General features: G+C 32.5%; 1 protein-coding gene across 4 annotated transcripts in view; it reads left to right on the plus strand.

Annotated features, from left to right (window-relative positions):
• Positions 1-5,353: 5,353 nt before the first annotated feature.
• The window catches only part of LOC138325096 (scavenger receptor cysteine-rich domain superfamily protein-like), a 56,033-nt gene continuing 45,422 nt past the window's right edge, over positions 5,354-15,964 (plus strand). For 2 of the 4 annotated variants that reach the window (XM_069270511.1, XM_069270510.1), the window contains exons 1-3: positions 5,355-5,508; positions 13,039-13,204; positions 14,310-14,473. In XM_069270511.1, coding sequence (XP_069126612.1) covers positions 5,451-5,508; positions 13,039-13,204; positions 14,310-14,473 — 388 coding nt within the window. In that variant the 5' untranslated portion in view covers positions 5,355-5,450. Of the gene's footprint in view, positions 5,509-13,038; positions 13,205-14,309; positions 14,474-15,964 lie in introns of all 4 variants that reach the window. The other 2 variants (XM_069270509.1, XM_069270512.1) reach the window with 2 other exon arrangements.

The following is a 15,964-nucleotide window of genomic DNA, read 5'->3' on the forward strand; positions in this document are numbered from 1 at the left end:
AATGAGTTTGTATGAATTATAATGCATTTATATGTTAAAAACAAAACATTTTGGAAAATATAACTTAGTGTCTAAAAGAAGGTCATAGTGACTTAGTTTTGTTAAATGTTGAATATTAAAGAATAAAGTTCATCTGGTGCAACAATACACCAGAAAAAATTATATATGTTATATTAAATTTTTTGAGCAATATATTTGCTTATTATAAACTTTTGCAAAGAATATTATTAATGAGTTGGGAATGAGGAGGGGGAGGAGGGTGGAAGGGTGGATTTTCTTTTATTCTTTGAACTTTAAACACCCATAAATGTGTTTTTCTTATGTTCAGAGGGTCATATACTTGCTCAAAAACTTAGCTATACAATTTTGAAATGCAATAATGATTTTGTAAATGTTTTAAATGTGCATTGTATTATATATAATTATATTCTCTCAAATGCCATTCATTACTGGAAAATAGTAATATTTAAGCCAATTTATATTCATTCTGTACATAACAATATATCTATTTGTGTTTTAAAGTTTTAAAAAAATCATCATCCTCCCCACTGCTCCCCCTCCCTAATCCTATCCCATCCACACTATTCTTTGCCTATTTTTTTCCGGTAAATTATGATACCAGATGAACTTACTTATTACATAATTGACATTTTGACAAAATTAGGTCGCTGTGCCCTATATCTTGACACTAATTTATAGTTTCCAACATGTTTTATTTTCAATTTATAAATGCATTATCATTTATGAAAAATCATTCAAAAACATCAGTTGGTTAAAAGAAAACGGGACAAAACAGAAAATTGCCTCTCCTATTTAACCCTCCATAACTTACGAGGGACTCCGACCTGACCTTAAACATTTGTCATATCATGATGTCCGTAACCCAGGGTATCTGAAAAAAATAGTGCTTATCGGTCATGGCCACCAGAATCCTCCTTTTTATATGTAAATCACTACCAATTGTTCCCATGATTTTGAAAATAACGATACTAACAACGGATAGTTTTTAATTTTATAGACAAATAAGTGCTTAAAATATTTTTGGCAGTTTTGCAAACAATCATGATATTTGCGTCTATATATAATGTGCTAAAATGAGCACTTTTGTTAAAAGCATGAAGTCAAATTGTGGTCTACAATTTCATTTCACGTTTTTGTTAGTAGTTGAAAAAATTTTGGAGATGTGTTGTCATTTTAACATTCACATTTGTTTAGTTTAGTGTTATCATTATACGATATGTACATGTACTTAATTTATCTTATTATATCTTATTTATTTTAAATGGTCTTCATTCAGAGGATTACACGGTGCATATGTTACGTGAAAGGTGGCGCATCACTCACATCAGCGTCGTGATAGATGGCATTTGTTTTGCCTGGTGTATCCGGAAACAAATGTTTAAACTCAAGTATAAGATCTATCTTTCTTTTTCGTTTCTTTCCGAAAGATGGCACAGTTTGTTGTCCTACATCTTGTTCACTACCATCTAAGTCTGAATTACAAAATCATTCACTTAATGATGGTACAGAGGCCAATGAAGCGATAGGTTGAAAGGTCTTGATCTCTTCTTATTCTACATATTTCTTAAGCATATGAAAGCTACATGTGTATATGGACCGTAACTGAGCGAAAGTTTCGACATACTATTTTGGTCAGTAGTATATGGAACACCGTAAGTTATGATGAATTATTCAGTGAAAATCATTTACATTTACAGAAAACACGCATGATGCCTTATGCACATTTAGTCACGACCCAGAAGTTATGCAGGGTGAAAACTTTTCATGCTTTATTATGTGAAGATGAAAACATATTCTTAATTAATTCGAAGGATTGACACAAGTATGTCAGCAACTTTAATCTGTTGAAAGATATTGGCAGGTGTCTTTGATATAAAGATCTTAAGAAGTGTCGGCGTTTGTCACAGCACAAGTTATGCACCAATGACGTTTGCAGCACAATTCCAAAAATTAAGGAATATTCATGTCCTCCTATGCTCTCCACAAAAGGAGCATAAGTTTGTTCATGTGGAGCATAACTACAAATGTCAACATTCAAATCTTTTATCTGATAATTATAATATGTTTATACTGTTATATATTGTAAACAACACTGCGTATCTTATTTCATATATCTTATATATCTTGCTATGTTTTAGGTTTTACTTAGGGAGAGAACTCATATAGGTTATGCCAGTTGTTCAATCCTTTTTCAAATAATATTTTGAAATAAGATTTGTTGAAATTAAAAAATTATACGATTGATATAATATCTTGATATGCATGTGTTAGACAAAGACTATTGAATCAAATATTGTTAGACAATATAAGTACAACTTGTCAAATTGTAGGTTGTCATCTAGCGGGCTATATATGGATGGAGAATGGACCTTTATGTGTGAAGATGTACAATAATAGTGTGAACTGGGACAACGCAAAAACACAATGTGAGCAAGACCATGGCCGGCTAGTCATTTTAGATGATGTTAAAAATACCAGGCGTTCATCAATAATCGAGGTTTACTAGTATAGTCGTTATATATATGTGGATGAGTTATATGTCAAACTATGTAAAACATACTTTAGTGTTATCAAATTTAGGTATAAATATAATTCCATCGATACATTTGTGTAGTTGTGATCAACTTTTTCTTCTTCTATGTTTGTTTGTTATTGTCACGTGCATGTGTCTTATGTGTAAGTTTGTATGGTTGTATGAAAATAGGTGTGTATGTATGTAATCTATAAGTCATGGTAGGAGTCTGTGCGTGTGTCTTAGTCTATAAATGTATATGAGACTTAAACTATTGATAAGTGGAGGGAATTACTCAAGTATTATAATTCATACAAATTAAACTTTATAACGGCCTACTCCTTTTTGGCAATATAATCAATTTCAAATTTATATGTCTCATTGTAAAACAAAATACATGAATATTATGTTTTAGGAATGAATGTTGCACCTTGTTTATATGTTATATAACTCTGTCTGATAAAAATTTGGAAAAATAAGATAAATACAAAATAAATTGTAGTATTGTTTTTGTAAATCTGATGATAACCGCTTGATATGTTTTATGGTTTATATTTGTAAATGCAAAATATGTAAGATTTGTATAGCTGCCCGAGGAATGAATTGGCCCTATATGGGCACTGGAAGGAAATTTAATGTTTTTCCAGTATTATACCTAGTACACTACCGTCTCTTGAGAAAAATTGTGACACCAATGAATGCATTCCTCGATTCAATACTTCAATCTTAATCCCTAGTCTTCGCAAACTTGTTTTTAAATTTAAATTGCGAAATTTGGCAGTAGTGAAAGATAGTTTTTGTTTGCGGAATTAAGGGTGCATCTTATTATATGGTAAAATACAACAGAATACGAATTTTGCTTTGTTATGATGAATATATTGATCAGGGTAAATCCCTATCAAATTGTGTTTGCATGATATGTAAAACCAAAATCAATCTTGTGAGCAATGTATCTACCGCTCCACTTTATTTTATGGAAAACTATTGTGGTTTTAGTTTATTGCTTACAGGAAATGGTTACCATGATAAAACATGGTTAGGTGCCAGCGACCAAGAAACCGAGGGATCATGGGTATGGCTTAACGGGGCCGATGTGGATACCTCCTACTAAGCTTCTTTAACATTCAGCGATTACAGTATGGGGTACCTGCCAGACCAGTCCAATGCTGATTTCACAGTCATAATTCGAAATGGGAAAATTATTGATGACCACTGCCTAGAACTACGGCCATTTATTTGTCTAAGAATAGACTTAGAGTAGTCTTGTTTGTGGGAAGATGTGATATGAAAACGGCAATTGATGAGATTTCTAAACTGTTGATGTAAAATAATAACTTTCTATTGGTTATCATGTGACTTAGGTACGCATTTCATGGTAAAAATTCAGATGGCTTTTTTTGTTTATAACGAAGTCATAGCAACAATGAAGTGCTATGTATTGTTCTTTATCTCCATTTGTGTTATACAATTTGTCCAAGTATGCGATTTCTCGTACAATTTTTTTATGTTGTTGCTTTACTTGCTAATGTATAACTGTATATTACAGAAATGAAAACAAAAAAGCGAAATATTTGTTAAAAATAGCAATTCGCTCCTTTAGCAAAACACATAGAACACACACATGATTGTTTAAAATGATGATAAAAGGAGAGACATATATAATATCTATTATTTGTCATTATTATTATAGAAACACGAAAACTTGCAGTAAGAGAAAAACAATCACTATTGTTATAATATATTCTTTAGCTGTCATTGCATGCTACAAATTCAGTATTAAAGTTTACGGATCTGTGATAACTATACTGCAAAACATCAAAACGAACCTTCATTGTTACCATATATTTATACAGGGAATTTTGCATTTATTTGGTAACTTCATTCAAGGTCATATATAGAGATGTTTTAACATTATATTATTTTTTCATAAATTCAATTTTTGTTTCTTAAATGTAGTGTGCCTTAAAGGGACAATTCAGTGAGGCTAATTCTGTTACATAACCACGAAGAAAAATATGACATCAATGTATTATTCTACATTCCTTATGAAACATATAGCAAGAAATATTGACCAATTTCACGACATTATTAAGTATTTTGATTGATACCGTTGAAATTCCAAATCGTTGATCAATACGATTAAGCAGGTACAACACGTAAGCTGTACCCATACCGAGCCAAAGTCACGAACGTTAAACAAATGCAATGCATAACCACTGAGGAGTTCATGAAATTATTTTTGACAAGAACGTGCATTTAATAAGGTAAACACACTTCTGTAAGAGCGATTTGAGTAGTTGTAGACAAACAAATTCTTTACTACACTGGCAAGGGCCAGGGTTCGGCATACAAGCCATCCGACCTCTATGTGTCTATAAGCGAGTTTGAACATTTCCCATATATTTCACTACCGTGGGCCTTTTGGCATATCACAGAATAAAACCAATTAATCTGATTTCTATTAGAACTGTGCAAACTATAGTATACTCTTAGACTGAATTCCCCCTTTTATTACTATGCAGGCTCTAACTTCTAGCTGTGATATCTTAAACTCTATCAATAAAATGATATTTGTAGATATAAATAGATTGATGATACACAATGTAAAACATTTCTCGTAGTCTTATCCTACTTAGTTCGAGTGGCTAAGATGTTCCGAGTTATCTATGTAAGAACAACGCCAGGTAATAATAAACACTAAGTGTAAATACCATGACTTTTTTGGGTATGTGGTGTTGTGTTACGTCACATGATTTATGCTTTGTGGTTTACAAATAGCAAAATCAAGTTACAAACTACCCGGATATATAAAGACGCAATTCATAATTAAGACAAATTTAACAAAGCGGTGGAGTCGGTACACCTGACGTGCTGTCTATTCCTGGCTCATATACAGGAGGCAAAGTCTGCAGAGATCATGCTTCACTATTCTTACTTGATATTGACTATCGTTACTGCATACCATTCAATAGATGGTAAGTACGTTTATCAAACATATACATAAGACTAAATAAGGATAGGGATATTCTACCTGGGGGTCATAAAATGTTGCAAAACACCGAAAGTTGCCGAGGGTTTTACAACATTTTTGATCCCGATGATAAAATATCCCTATCCTTCATATGCACATTTCAGGGAAAGGAATTTATATAAGCTTTAAGCTTGTTTTCGATCCCGAAATGTGTTTATTTACTGTATTATATGTATCATTATATGAATAAAATACTGTTTAAACTAAAGTATCATACCCGGACGTTTTATCAAAATTGCCAGTGTCAGACTTACAGCTATTCGTGCGAGTTCCAGAGCTAAACGTATACATGTGTACAGTCACTCGTCAGTGTTAAGCGATAGCTAGCCATGCCTGTTCGTAACAGTCTGGTTAAATGTTGTGTTATGGTATGTGATCAAAGATTCATCTCATATAAATTCGAAAAAAATGCGACTGCTAATCAATTCTCCATACATGAAAATTGCGTGATATTTTCAACGTAAATTCCGTTGTTTGCATCTTTAAAAGCAAAACCACAAAAAATATATTAAAACTGTACCGAGGAAATCTTAACATTGTTGACGCTGTGGCGTTACGATGCTCTTTTGCATGGGTAGCAATGTAATACCGAAAACTAGTATAGCTTCCCCTGCGAGATGGTATTCATGACATCATGAATATTCATGAATGATTCACGAACTTTCAAGAATATCAGCAGATTGTGGTTCATGAAAAAAGTTCATATGAAGTTTTATGAATCCATGAAACATTCATGATTGTTCATGATCAATGTGTCAAGAATTATCCATGAAGTTTTATGCATGACTGATATTCATTAAAATTCCTCAAAATGAATGAAAATGTTTCATTCATTTTGAAGAATTCTAATGAATATCAGTTATGCATAAAACTTTATGAATTATTCTTGAAATGCTATTTCATTCATTTTGATGAATTTTAATGAATATCCACAGAAGTCACGTGACTTGTCACATGACCACATGAGTCACATGACTTCTATATATATTTCCCGCCAAAGAAGTCATAATCCAAAATGGCTGCTGTATCCGCTGGCGTGTGGAAGGGGAAATATTATTCATCTTAAAATGGAAGTTTTGGTACATTTGTGAACGGATTATTCCATTCCTGGATTTCTTTAAGCACAGATGAACACTTTCAGTAAGTTTTGATTTATCTGCAGTTCTTTTTCAACATGAAATTGTTGCACATTGATATTGCTATAGTGCTTATGCAAAGATATTTGTTTGTGAAATTTTTTCAAATGTTATTGAATGAAATTGCCCATATAAACTATCATGCTTTACAACTTAGGTTTATTTTCGACATATACTCATTTACTTATTGTATTATGAAATTGATTGCTGCGTATCACTGAAAACAGATTTTGTTGGCACTTATCTGTGGCAGTATGAAAATGTAATGAACACAGTAAACTGTTGTTGATTTCATGTTAAACTCTGATGTTATATATTAATATATAAATTATACCTATTGTCATAAGAACTTGTTTCATAAAACATCGAATTGATTCCAATAGAATTGTCATTGATTTGAAAGAAAATTTCAATTCTGGACCCCCAGTGGAGTTTATGAAAATATGATGCCACTGACTCAAACTTGCATTCATTAAACTCCATAAAGATTACTCAAGTTCATGAATATTCATGAATTGTTCCAGTTCATGAAGTTTCATGAATATTCATGAATTATTTGTGCATACTGCTGCGAGTTGTAGTTCCTGAATAACTCATGACATTCATCATAAACATTCATGATCATTCATGATGGTTTTAAGTTCATGAATATTCTTTAAATATTCATGAACTTTTGATGAATTTTCGTGAATGGGTTGTTCATGAATGTTCATGATTTAATGAACAAAATATATTCATGAACGTTCATGAATTAATGAATGAAAGAGTTCATGAATGTTCATGAAATATTTTTTCCTAAATTATTCATAAAGTTTTAAGTTCATGAATGGCATGAAAATATTCATGAATAATTGAAGAATATTCATGAATTTTGTTCATGGGTAATTCATGAATTATTCATGAACGTTCATGAATTATTCATCCACGTCTCGCAGGGGTTGAGACGAAACTTTCTTCCAGTATAGTATACGGTTCAAATCCTAAATCACCTACTGCGTTAGCAAACGCAAACCACTGTTAGTCAGCAATAACAGTGAAGCGTTAAGTAAATTACATCTATCGAAGACCAATATTTCAAAGGGCCGTCTTTGTATCGATAAGGCTTCAAAATTAATCACGTCGGTTTTTCATTGTTGCGGGATCTATATGTATAGGAAAAGTAAATCTTCAGATTTGTTTTCTTTTATCAAAACCAAGTTATGCGCCAAAACATTACATGGCATAGATAAACGACAAATTTAAACGCACCAAATTATGACCACCCTATTTTGATAAAAAACGCCGATTTTTTTTCCCGACGCAAAAATATCACAATTTACGGTATAAGAGATGATAAAATTTAATTAAAACAGCATTTCAAAATATTGTAAGAAAGTTAAATGAAATAGCGGAACTGTACATTTTACTAGATCGTTCAGTATCACCTTGTGTTACTAGCGTGAGTGAGGAGTTCGTCGGCTCTTATTTACTTTCAATGTTTATTGTTTGAGACGAACATTTTACAATAGCCTTTCTAACTTCAACTGATCGATTTTTTACTGTATATCTCTATAACACTAAACCAGGGAATCACATGCAAAACAAATATTTTTATATAAGTTGTATACGTAGCAATATAATGCAAACCCTTGAAATGCGTTTAAAAACTCAAAAGGTTCCGGGGCCTGAGCTATAGCCTAATTGGTAGGTAAACTGTAATATGTAAAAATTGGCTACTGATTAAAAACAAAAAAGTCAAGGTTTGAGTACTGTTTTCTGCCATGTAGGCCATGGGTTAGGAGGGTCCCACATGCACCCCCCGCCCAAACCTCCGAACCAATATTTTTCTGAACCCTTATGACTCACTGATCACAAATCAAAATGTTAACATTGCATAATTTGGGATGAACTTCCGGTTATGACGTCATCAAGATAGCCGCCGTCTCGAATTTCACTAAAAATTGAAAACTAGTCATAACATTGACATTTTTCAACCGAAGTAGACAAATGAGGTATCAAAATGACCACAATAGAACAACAAAAACATATCAGGACAAAAACATCCAATATATGTAATAATTTCTACGCAGGATATGAAAAAATCGGATTTTAAGCTCAAAAATGGTGATTTTTCAGCAATTTTTTCATATTTGGCTTGACGCAGCAAAAACGTTTTCCAACAGCAACCTATTACATGTATTTCAAATTAGTTTTTGACCACTTATCAATCAGTTTCAACAACAACAACAACAAAAACCAATGTTAACATTGTATAATTTCCGGTTATGACGTCATCAAGATGGCCACCATCTCGAATTTCACTAAAAAATAAAGAATAGTCATAACATTGACATTTTTCAACTAAAGTAGACAAATGGGATATCAAAATGACGACAAATACATATCAGGACTAAATAATCCAATATATGTAGTGATTTGTACGAAATTAAGAAATGAAAAAGTAAGATTTTAAGCACAAAAATAGTGATTTTTCAGCAAATATTTCATACTTGGCTTGACGCAGCAAAAATGTTTCCCAACAATAAATTATTACTCGTAATCAGTTAATTAAACTCCTATCAATCAGTAAAAACAACAACAAAAACAAAAATATATAAAAATGCAAAAGAGAAATAATGTTATACCCTCAGTTTTGTACATTAGCAGCGTCTCAAAAATAATTATTACAGCACAACACCTACTGATAGCGTAACAAATGTAACCTAAGCTAAGCCTGTGTTTCCGTTAATATCATTAACAGTTTCCAAAACGTTTGTGTCTTTGGAAATGAGCACATCCATCGTTTATTTCCTATGCATAGCATAAGCAAAATGTCAGATGGTTACTACAGTGTCACATATGTCTTTCACTGGTTCTCAATGATAACCATTATCATTGTGTGTGCTTTCTCGCCTCACTGCATTATCCACTGAAGAGACTCGGCATATCTGGTAGCTGGTACATGCAGTCCGAATCAGAGTAATCGAGATATCAGTATCAATTCGTCGAAAGCTAGAGCGTCGTCTTCGATGTCGATGAGCTGATGTGACACTACATTACCACTGTTGTTCTAGCCTGTCATCTTTTATTACCCATCCATTGCCAGAGTTCATATCAGGAACATCAGGTTCAGGGATGTGGGATTTTTTTCAGATTCTAACATATCGTACGTGTATCGCTGTTTCAGACTTCTCCGGCATAATGGAAATTACACCAGATCCACATTCTTCCAATGGTGAAATTGGTTCTCCGTAGCACATAGCTCCATAATTCGTATGAAGTACTATTCATCAATCTTGTGGACCCTCGTGCGACCATAAATGGCACAGGTGACATCATCGACGTCATTAATGAGGCCATAAATGTTAAATGTTTTTCATTGGTCTGACTTCTCCCAATCCCTTGATGGTGCTGGTTGTTTCACATCTGGTGTGTGCGTAAAGAGACCATTGAAGACTCTCCAGTAAAAAGTTCTCTATAAGTGCTTTCCAGACTTGGCAAAAAGTGAAACTTCACTGCAGACCTCATTTATGACCTCAAAGAATCCACCTGTGCCACCTATGGTCACTGAGGTTCACAAGAATGAGGAATTGTGCTTCATACGAATTAAGGAGAACCAACTCAACCCTCCGCAGAATGTGGATCTGGTGTCTTTTCCATCATGCAGGGAAGTCTGGAATATCATATACGACATGTGAATCTAGGTGAAACTAGATTGGAAACAGGAAGAGCTTCCACATCCCTGAACCCGATGTTTCTGATGGTAACTCTGACTATGGACGGTTGACAAGTTAGAACAACGATACTAACCCGGTAATGTAATGTCACATCAGGTCATCGACGTCGAAGACGAAACTCTGACGAGAAAGCACGCACAACGATAATGATTATCATTAACAACTGGTGAAAGAAATATGTGACACTGTAGTTACCATCTTATATTTCCTTACGTTATACACAGGAAATAAACAATGGATGTGTTCATTGTAAAAGGCAGAACAAGTTTCAAAAAGTGTCATAGTATTTACGAAATTTTAATTTGATACCCTATAACTATTTGCCGTAATAATTCAGTTTGAGATGCTACTAGTCTACAAAATTTCGAACATGAAAATGGATTATTTTGAAGTCCCACTTAGATATTCAGTCAACTTTAAATTCATTTTTTAAAGATATAAATCGTCAATAGACAATGTTATATTCATGAAATTCCAAGACACAAGGAAACTGTAGTGTCAGCGGTATGGAAAAAAGTAACAATCATATGCCCTGTATACGCATCCGGTGATGTTTTGTAAACCAAATAATGATGGTATAATAACAATTTTCTTTTGCATTTCTATATATCTTTGCTGTTGCTGTTGGGAAACAATTTTGCTGCGTCAAGCCAAATATGAAAAAAAATGCTGAAAAATTGCCATTTTTGAGCTTAAAATCTTATTCTTTTCATTTCCTGCGTTCAAATCACTGCATATATTGGATTATTTGGTCCTGACATGTATTTGTTGTTGTATTGTGGTCATTTTGATACCTCATTTGTCTACTTCAGTTGAAAAATGTCAATGTTATGACTATTTTTTCATTTTTCAGTGAAATTCGAGATGTTGGCCATCTTGATGACGTCATAACCGGAACTTATATGATGTTAACATTGGTTTTTGATGTTGTTGTTACTTAAACTGATTGATAAGTGGTCAAAAAACTTATAAGAAATAATAGTTTGCTGTTGGGAAACATGTTTGCTGCGTAAAGCCAAATATGAAAAATTTGCTGAAAAATAACTATTTTTGAGCTTAAAATCCGATTTTTTCATTTCCTGCGTAGAAATCACTACATATATTGGATTTGTTGGTCCTGATATGTACTTACTGTTCAATTGTGGTCATTTTGATACCTCATTTGTCTACTTCCGCTGAAAAATGTCAATGTTATGACTATTTTCCAATTTTTAGTAAAATTCGAGATGGCGGCCATCTTGATGACGTCATAACCGGAAGTTCATCCCAACTTTTGCAATGTTAACATTTTGATTTGTGATCAGTAGGTCATAAGGGTTCAGAAAAATATTCGTTCGGAGGTTGGGGGGATGCATGTGGGACCCTCCTAGCCCATGGCCTAATGCCAAATGTAAACAAATGTGATTCATCCATATTCAATTTAAGCACACCAAATTAAATTTAAAGGTCAAACTATCGCAAGGTCTGTATTCACGAATCTAACGGTGTCAACATTAATATCTAATACGATAGACATTTACAAAACATAATATTTCGAATTGATTTATTTAGTGATATTTTGTAGAAAGTTAGGTTTTACATAATAAAAATCACCAAACATTTGGGTACTTTAAAATCATTATAAACTGTTTTGTATTTGAATGAAATAGCTTCACTAACGTGTCCTGCTGTAATAATTGTTTTTGTTATTATAGAGCACATTTACAGTGAAGAGAGTGATTAAAATGTGATTCTATAATTGTATGGTTTGACAGCGAAGAGTTCCTGGGTTACAGGGGTCATTTGTTGCAAATCTATAAAGGATTTTCCTGGCTATATACATTCCTGTAAAGGTATCAATATTTGATGTAACACTTCACATTTCTGTTAGATTCGTGCTGATTCATGCTAACCATTGTAATACTCGTCACTTTTGATAATATTGTTTTGTATCTTAAGTTTAATTTTGTCGGGCAATTCATGTATATATCATTTCAGACATATTAGAGCCAAATATTTCTTTAATCTTGCAAAATAACTAACTGCATGTAGCAATTTTTAAGGAGTAGTCAATATAGTATACATGAGATAAACACATATACGGTAGAGCATATATCATATAAGAAATATGAAATCTAAAGCGCTAGAGTAATGACAATTCTCGGATAAATGAATTAACATCAATTAAAGCTTCGAAGAATGCATGTAATTGCTACTGTTAGAAGAAGAATACGAGATTATGATAGCGCATGTTGTGTTGACGTATCATCAGGACGATATCATTGTATTAGTCAAATTACAGTTATTTGAAGGCTGCAATAGTGCTGGTGCATTTCTCGTTTTATTACTAACTCCCAGGACACACGACAGGAGTGTAACTAATTGTCATTCTAGTCTTGCTTTCATGTTTTTAATCTGTGAACATTTGATCCTTTAGTAAATATAATAAGGGTATAACCTAAAAATTAAAGAAGGTCGTTATCATTATTATTCAACAGTACGGTCTGCGTCTGCAATTATAAACTAATAAGGACGTTTATGGCAACATTCCAAATAATCGAGAACTACACACGAATTTAACTCGTAGGACAACATCATGTTTTGTCACACTTTAACAAAGCCTTTTTACTCTTTGATACACAGGTGTGACAGCTTCGTCATCCCCTGCAACAGGTATACGTCTAATGGATGAAATGACCAACAGTTCCGGACGTGTTGAAGTCTTCCTTGACGGTCAATGGGGCAATGTATGTGGTGAACAATGGAATTATAACAATGCGAAGGTGGCGTGCGGAATGTTAGGATATAGGTTTGTCCGGTTGTTCTATATAATGTATTTTAAAATGATGTCTGTAATTGATAACGAAATATTTGTTAAACTCTACAGATGCTACACAACAATTTACAAGTCAACAACAAGATTAAGATATTTAGGAACTTATTCGAGTCCCTTGGACGCACGATAAATTTAGAAGATTTTTGTTTTTATGTGATGATTTCAGCAGATTTTTATCTTGAAACGGGAGTTTTTTCGTGGTTTTTGTGTGTGCAATATTATATCCGGTGACGTAGGTTGTCCTCATTGTTATTTTTATGTTGTGTAGTGTATAATATGTAAAACACGATTAAAATTAAATTTTAAAACGTCACTGGAAAATATCACGTGTTTGACATATTTGGAATTCTCAAAACATTTTTTTTCAATTTGTGTTCATCAATGTTACCTTCATTCCAAAAGAATTTTATGGCAGTAACCTGTTGAAATTTAGTCACTTGATTAAAATCAATGCAATTTTTTAGAAAGTTATGACATAAATTGTTTAAGAAAGTTATGAAATAAATTGTTTTAGAAAATTATAAAATAAATTTTGTTTGCAAACTTTTGTGAGAATCCGCTACAAACTACCTTTCTTCCATACTCCGATGAAATTAAAAAAATAGTTACATCAATGCTTAGATAAATTGAAATGATATAATAACGCTTTTATACAATCAAAAGAATAGACTATGACATTCTATGTTTTGACCTGCTTGAACCTGTAACTCATATTCAGATCGTGACAGGTGGAAAGCGTTACTGGAGAAATATTTTCTTGTATTCCCAAATGCCTTCGTCAACATGTGAATACTTCGACTATACAGATAGACAACGCACAAATCACCACAATGCAAATGAATTGAAAATAAATTGAGCGAAAATATTTTTTTTTAAATATTCACGTTTGCGCTGGACATTTATGTACTTCATTATTTGTAAAATTCTTATATTCCTTTTTACATTTTTTATGCTTAAGAATAATAACATCGTTGGGTTAGACATCTTCTTTTAGTCCCCTTTTAATTTTTTCTCACTTGCTCCTAATGTTTTTAGACAATCACTTGAATGTTTTGCTTAAATATAAATCCCATTACAGCAATGGAGCTCCTATTACTTATGACTACTCTGCTGAATCAGGACCGATTTTACTTGTTGTATTATACTGTGATGGATCAGAACTCAGTCTTCAAGATTGTCGTTCTGCAGAACGTGAATGTTTTAGAGATGTTGCTGGCGTCATTTGTTATTCTGGATTTCAAGGTTAGTTAAATATTCCTTTTGTGTTTATTATGGACAGATTTCTAAGACCCGGTAAAATACCATTTAATAAATAGATAAATTTGAAAATAAGACAGGCTTGAAAATAGGCCGGTCTCGAAAATAAGCCTTTTGATTAAAAATCAATAAATAAATAAGTAAATAAATAACTAAAATAAGCCGCGGCTTATTTTCGAGATTTAATGATATATAAATATGCCATTATTACTTTGCAGTATTTCTTTCCAGCTTCTTGGCATGATATGGATAAGACAAAGTTGAATATACTGACATCTTTTCTACATCATTGTGCATAAATGAAAATATGATTATCCCTTTTTATGGAATAATTGAGACAAATAGATATTATAGGTTGTGATACGATTTCTCTATGTACAAAAATGTAGTTTCGGACGATATAATTTCATGTAATGAGTCCTAAGATATAAAAACTACAGCATCATTTTTTCAATAACCCTTAAAGATGTACACCTTTGAAAAGTAAAAAAAAATGTCCTGTATTAAATCTTTTCATAAGTTCATACCCTAGAAGAAATTGGAAGAAAAAAAATCATATGCCCGTATTCTCGATTTGGAGTTATTGCAACTCAAAAAAATCTAATTGACAACATACATTTATTTAGTTTGATGGAAAATTTCGTCGTTTTGACGATATACACGATGAATTAAAATGATATTTTCCTAATTCATATCTTAATGAAAACTCTCAAATTGACCTAAAAGTCAAAATAAAAGTACAAGATTTCGCACATTAATACTCAATATTTCAATGTACAGCAAGCTGTCGCAATGATGACTTATTTAGAACGTATGTTAGAAAATATTGTGAACATTTTCACAAGAGGCGCCATATGAGTAATTATTTAAAAGCTATGTGTAAAACAATCTGCAAAGACTAGAATTCATATTTTTGACAAAATTGCTTTCTGCAGATCTTACTTGAAACGGGACTGCAAGGCGACTGAAACCTCAGAAGTGTATCATTACGTTCTTTGTAGTCAATTTGAAAATTGTATCCTCCAACACACTTACCTTAAAGTAACCTTTTCCATGAATGGATCTTAAAGTTTCTTTATCAAACCATCTAAAGAGCACAACAGAGTTCAAAACATGTGATAGGCTTTTACCTCTATTAATAGAAATATATCGATTTGTGAATGAAAATAGGCAAAGCCAGTCTTGGAATATAGTTACTATTCAATTATAAGATTAATTTCTAAACAACCAATCGTTTGATAATTTTGCGGTTTTAGGCTTTCGCTCTAATTGTATTCATAGATATTTGCACTTTGGAAGTTTTATTTACCTCGACGTGAGACAATGACTTCTTATATGGTACAAGCTTACATCTCCTTCTCGCCCCGATACATATGACTTGAGTTTATTTTCTAAGATCTGATGAATTCGCGTAGTCATCGAAAATATTTCATGCTTTTTCAAGATAAATCGGATCATTAGAAAATATTAGTGATG

This window comes from Argopecten irradians, chromosome 6, assembly GCF_041381155.1.
Source record: "Argopecten irradians isolate NY chromosome 6, Ai_NY, whole genome shotgun sequence".
Taxonomy (NCBI): Eukaryota; Metazoa; Mollusca; class Bivalvia; order Pectinida; family Pectinidae; genus Argopecten; species Argopecten irradians.